This window comes from Anarrhichthys ocellatus, unplaced genomic scaffold (genome assembly GCF_004355925.1).
Source record: "Anarrhichthys ocellatus isolate YVR2014 unplaced genomic scaffold, GSC_Weel_1.0 scaffold164, whole genome shotgun sequence".
Classification (NCBI taxonomy): Eukaryota; Metazoa; Chordata; class Actinopteri; order Perciformes; family Anarhichadidae; genus Anarrhichthys; species Anarrhichthys ocellatus.
The window spans coordinates 187,757-192,773 of record NW_022280194.1 but is presented as its reverse complement, the minus strand read 5'-3'; the positions used below and the strand labels follow the sequence as shown (position 1 = coordinate 192,773).

Below are 5,017 nucleotides of genomic sequence, written 5' to 3'. Positions count from 1 at the left end.
ACCTTGGGGAACACCACATGTCATTTTAGTCAGCTCTGATGTGTAATTAGCTACAGACACAAAGTATTCTCGGTCCTTCAAGTAGGATTCAAACCAGTTAAGTGCTGTGCCAGAAAGTCCCACCCAGATTTTTAGTCTTTCTAGGAGTATGGCATGGTCGACCGTGTCGAATGCAGCACTGAGATCCAGTAATACTAAGACTGAACTTCTGCCATTGTCTGTGTTTAAGTGGATGTCGTTGAAAATCTTAACAAGAGCAGTTTCAGTGCTGTGGTGCTGTCGAAAGCCTGACTGGAAAACATCAAAGCAGTTATTTACGGCCAAGTAGTTGATGTCAAGACCAACAAGTCTACTAGAGTCAAGACCAACAAGTCTAGAGTCAAGACCAACAAGTCTAGAGTCAAGACCAACAAGTCCAGAGTCAAGACCAACAAGTTAAATGAAGATAAAACAGAAACCCTCGTCTAACCTGTGCAGCGTGTGAGGAATTTAAGTATTAGAAGCATTCTTAGTATGATTAATGGCGCCCCTAGTGGTGAATATAAAGGTCACAATGTATTAAAGGTCAAAATATGTTAGACGTCACAGTTTATTTACTTATGGAATGTATTATATGTTTACAGTATATTTACCTACAGAGGATATTATATGTCTGCAATAGGTTTACTTGTAGAGGTCTTAAAACATAATCATTGAATGTATTAAACTAAAAGTATAGTTACTAAATGTTCTGAGCCATGAGGCAGAGACAGGGAGAGAGAGGAATTCTTGAGAACAGGCCCTACAGGAATGGCCACGACCATATATGGTGATAAGATGAGTAAGCAGAGAGGCTGCAACCAGAGGAAACAGGAGGTGGTCCGCTGGACAGATGACCAAGCGGGTCAGGAGGGCGTAGGAGGAGTCCAGAGGATTCCAGCCACACACTGAGCGAATACTGTCCGAAGCGTGGAGGGGAAGTACGATTACAGCCAATCGCTGAGCTGATGCTGGACTTTGAATCTTTTGGACACATAAAGGACATTGTTTTTGAGTGTAAACCGGATCCAGCTGCTTTTTGGTACGACTCTGCTGTAGAAAGATAGCTGGTAGCGGGAGATATGCGGCCTTCCACAGTTCTGCGAGAGGTTTTGAACTCAACAAGCGCTGACAGTGTCTGTGTCCCCGTTCACCCAGTTTACTCCTGGTTCATGTCTCCCAGTACGTCACCTGTCCATCAAGGACCGGTGTTATGGAACCATAAGGGATCTCATTGATCTCATGCGGCTCCTCTGGGTTTGTCAGATTTAAATATGGACTTTAGTGCAGCATGTTAGCTTCCTGACTTCTTAACCAACAGGTCTCACAGGGTCCGGATTAATGGAACCCTCAGGACTCCTTAAACTCACCTCTTTTATTCATAGGACCAAATAATGTAAAGTGGCCAAGACCGCGTGGGATTACGGCTGATCCAGTATCTGGACTTACATTTAAAAACATAAATCAACAGTTGTTTTTCAGGAAGCTGCAAAGTGTTGTTTTTACTCTTCTTTCAGTGAGTCTCTTTTCTTCTTCTGTTATTTGTGATTTGGTTGTCATAGTCGGTAAGATTACTGGAGCTCCCTTCAGACCTCCAGAGACTTATTTATAATATAATACTATAATATAAGATGATGTAATAATATGATAATATATATAATGTGTATTCTGTGTTTTACACAACAACCAGAGGGAGAGGAGGAAGGATGTGAAGAAACAACTGTTTCAACTTCCTCTTGTTTGTCACACAAACTCTTCAAGGCTTCAGACACGCTTTGATGTTTGTCATGAAACAAAACACATTCACTTCAGTCTGAGACACAGAGACGCTCAGGTTTATATACAGGAACACGATGTACACCATCTGTTAGCAGTGCTGTTCTTCACATTATATGACCAGCGAACTGAGAGATGAATCACTTTGATGTCACATATGTTCTGACTCACTTTTACTCCCTGTTCAAACAGGATGATGCAACATCTGAGAGGTCACATGACCAATATGTCACCAACAACAGTAGCAAAACTCACATTCACATTCAATATACAGGCAAGTGGAAAAAAGTCCTGGAAGTCTGATGATGACACACTAAAGGACTTAAATGTTCTTGATCAGCTGTTTGGACTGCTGACAAACTTCACTGACACAAAAAATAACCTTTTATTTCCCTGAAAACACACCAACATCTTAAGATGAAATGGTGTGTTTGTAGCCAGTAAAATGTAACAATGTTACAATGTAACCCTTATTGAACACATTCAGTAGATTTAAAGGGCCAGTGTGTAGCGTCTGGTGACATCTAGTGGTGAGTGTAGGAGGTCTAGTTTGTCCGTTCTGGGCTCCTGTAGAAACATAACGTGGAGATAAACGACTCATCATAACGGAAACACAGTGGTTCTTATTTTCAGGTGATTATACTATTAAGAAAACTTTCTTTGTGATATTTTATTCCATTTCTGACAATAGATCCCCCAGAATGCTACACACTGTTCCTTTAAGGGCTTCATGAATGTCATCTGTCCACAAACAGGAAGTCGTCAGCGTCTCTACAGCGACAGCGCCTGTGAGGTGTCGCTGTCGGACATCACGGAGGCTCTGGTCAAGCCCAGCGGACTCCTGCAGGACTTACTGATCGGACTCTTGTTGGACGGCTGGCGGCGGCAGCAGCCCACCTGGAGCAGCTGCAGCAGGTCACGGCGGAAACGCACACCCACGAAGGCATAGAGGAACGGGTTGAGGCAGGCGTGCATGTAGGCCAGACTCTTCAACATCTGCTCTGCCTTGTTGAAGCGCTTCAGTTCCTCGCAGTCCGTCATGGTCATTTTGGAGGCCTGCACGGCCTCCGTCACCAGCACACCAGTGTAAGGCAGCTGGGACCCGACGAACGCTGCCACTACGGCCAGGATGACCCGCATGGCCTTGTGCTTCTGGAAGTTGCGGGTCTTCAGCAGCTTGGCGATGATGACGCTGTAGCAGAAGGCCATGACGACGAAGGGCAGGCAGAAGCCCATGCTCACCTGCAGTGACAGCACGAGGATCTTGGTGCGGTTCCCCAGGTGAGCCGGGTACACCATCCTGCAGTACTCCTGCTGGTCCGGCTCGGATGTAGTGGCGAACACGAGCTCGGGTGTGGCAAGCAGCAGGGCCAGCAGCCACACCCCCAGGCACACCAGCCGGGTGCAGCGACGGCGTTCTGCCTGCGAGTTCTGTGCCTTGGTGGTCTGAACGATGACCACGTAGCGGTCGACGCTGATGCAGGTGAGCAGCAGCATGCTGCTGAACAGGTTGACCTTGTAGAGGGCGGAGTTTAACTTGCAGAGGACGGAGCCAAAGCTCCAGTAGCCGTGCGACGCCTCGGCCGCCCACAGAGGCAGAGTAACGAGGAACAGCAGGTCGGCCACCGCCAGGTTCAGCAGGTACACGTCAGTCATGGTCTTCAGACGCCGCCGGAAGTTCAGGTAGATCCACACCACGGCCAGGTTCCCGGCTCCGCCCACCACGGCAATCATCCAGAAGAACGGCGGCTCGAAGCGACTCCTGAACTCTCGCACTGACGAGCGGTCGCAGAACAGGTCGCGGTAGTCATTGTAGTCGTAGTCACCGTCAGTGGTTGGTGAGAGGCTGATGTAGGATGGGTCCTGACAAGCACAGATGACAAACCTGACACACCTGACAAACCTGACACACCTCAACACAACTGAAAACACTTGACAAACCTGAACACACCTAAATACAGCTTAAAACACTAGACACGCCTGAACAAACCTAAACACACCTGACACACCTGAACACAACTGACACGCCTGAACACACCTGACACACCTGAACACAACTGACACGCTTGAACACACCTGAACAAACATGAACACACCTGAACACAACTGACACGCTTGAACACGCCTGAACAAACATGAACACACCTGACACAACTGACACACCTGAACACACCTGACACACCTGAACACACCCGACACACCTGAACATACCTGACACCTGACATCTGAACTCACCTGAACCCACCTGAACGTACCTGATTGTTCTATCTTGTGTTTCTATTCTGACTTCATGGACAGCAACAAATCTTGTATCTAATTAACGGTTCCTATTAATCAGTCAAATCATTACTTATAAAATGAGCAGATAGATCAATAACTGATGATTATTATCTGTGTGGGGGAGGGGTTTGTTACCTCGGTGGTGGACGCCATCATGATGTCATCCATGGAAGTTATGTGATCAGTCTTTGTTTATGGTGATGAGGTCATTCAGTGACCTTTTCAAGAAACAGAAAGACAAACCAGTTCAGATAAACAGCAGCTGTGACATCACACTGTGAAGAAGGTTACATCTTAGTCCTGACATGAACTTTTTCTTTTAACGTTTTTACCTCCTTGTTACCAAAGTAAAGGTATAGAAGTATTATCAGGTAGATGTACTGAAGTAGTAAAGTAAAAGTACTCATCAGGTAGAATGTTAAAATCAAATTTGTATAACTGAAATATTTGACTATTATTAAGATTTTACTATTACTCATCTGTCTGCGTTGATACAAGGACTCGTGTACTGTACTGAAATAACATTTTGAGGTACTTGTACTTTATGTGAGTATTTCCCTTTTCTTCTAATTTATACTTATAATCTACTACATCTCGGTGTCATAGTGTACTTTTTACTGCAATGCATTTATTTTAAAGTTTCAGTTACTCTACAGATTCAGATTATTGATCAACTAATAAAAGAAGATGTATTATTATAGATTAAACTACCAGCAGTATTTAAAGTCAATAAAATGACCTGCACCTTTAAGTGAACACATTAAATGTACTTTAGAAAATAAGTACATATGTACATAAAACATATACTAATAAATTCAAATGTACATAAAACAAACACTAACAAGTACATATGTACATAAAACCTATACTAATAAGTACATAATACAAACAGTAATAAGTACATATGTACATAAAACAAACACTAATAAGTACATATGTACAT

The 5,017-nt window shown here is 44.1% G+C and overlaps 1 protein-coding gene across 2 annotated transcripts in view; it reads right to left on the bottom strand.

The window, feature by feature from the left end:
- Positions 1-363: 363 nt before the first annotated feature.
- Positions 364-5,017, bottom strand: part of LOC116400345 (C-C chemokine receptor type 9-like) — a 4,996-nt gene continuing 342 nt past the window's right edge. Inside the window, exons 2-3 of one of the 2 annotated variants that reach the window (XM_031878132.1) lie at positions 4,210-4,292; positions 364-3,657 (exon numbers count right to left, since the gene is read on the bottom strand). In XM_031878132.1, coding sequence (XP_031733992.1) covers positions 2,566-3,657; positions 4,210-4,242 — 1,125 coding nt within the window. In that variant the 5' untranslated portion in view covers positions 4,243-4,292 and the 3' untranslated portion in view covers positions 364-2,565. Of the gene's footprint in view, positions 3,658-4,209; positions 5,012-5,017 lie in introns of those variants that run through there. The other variant, XM_031878133.1, reaches the window with a different exon arrangement.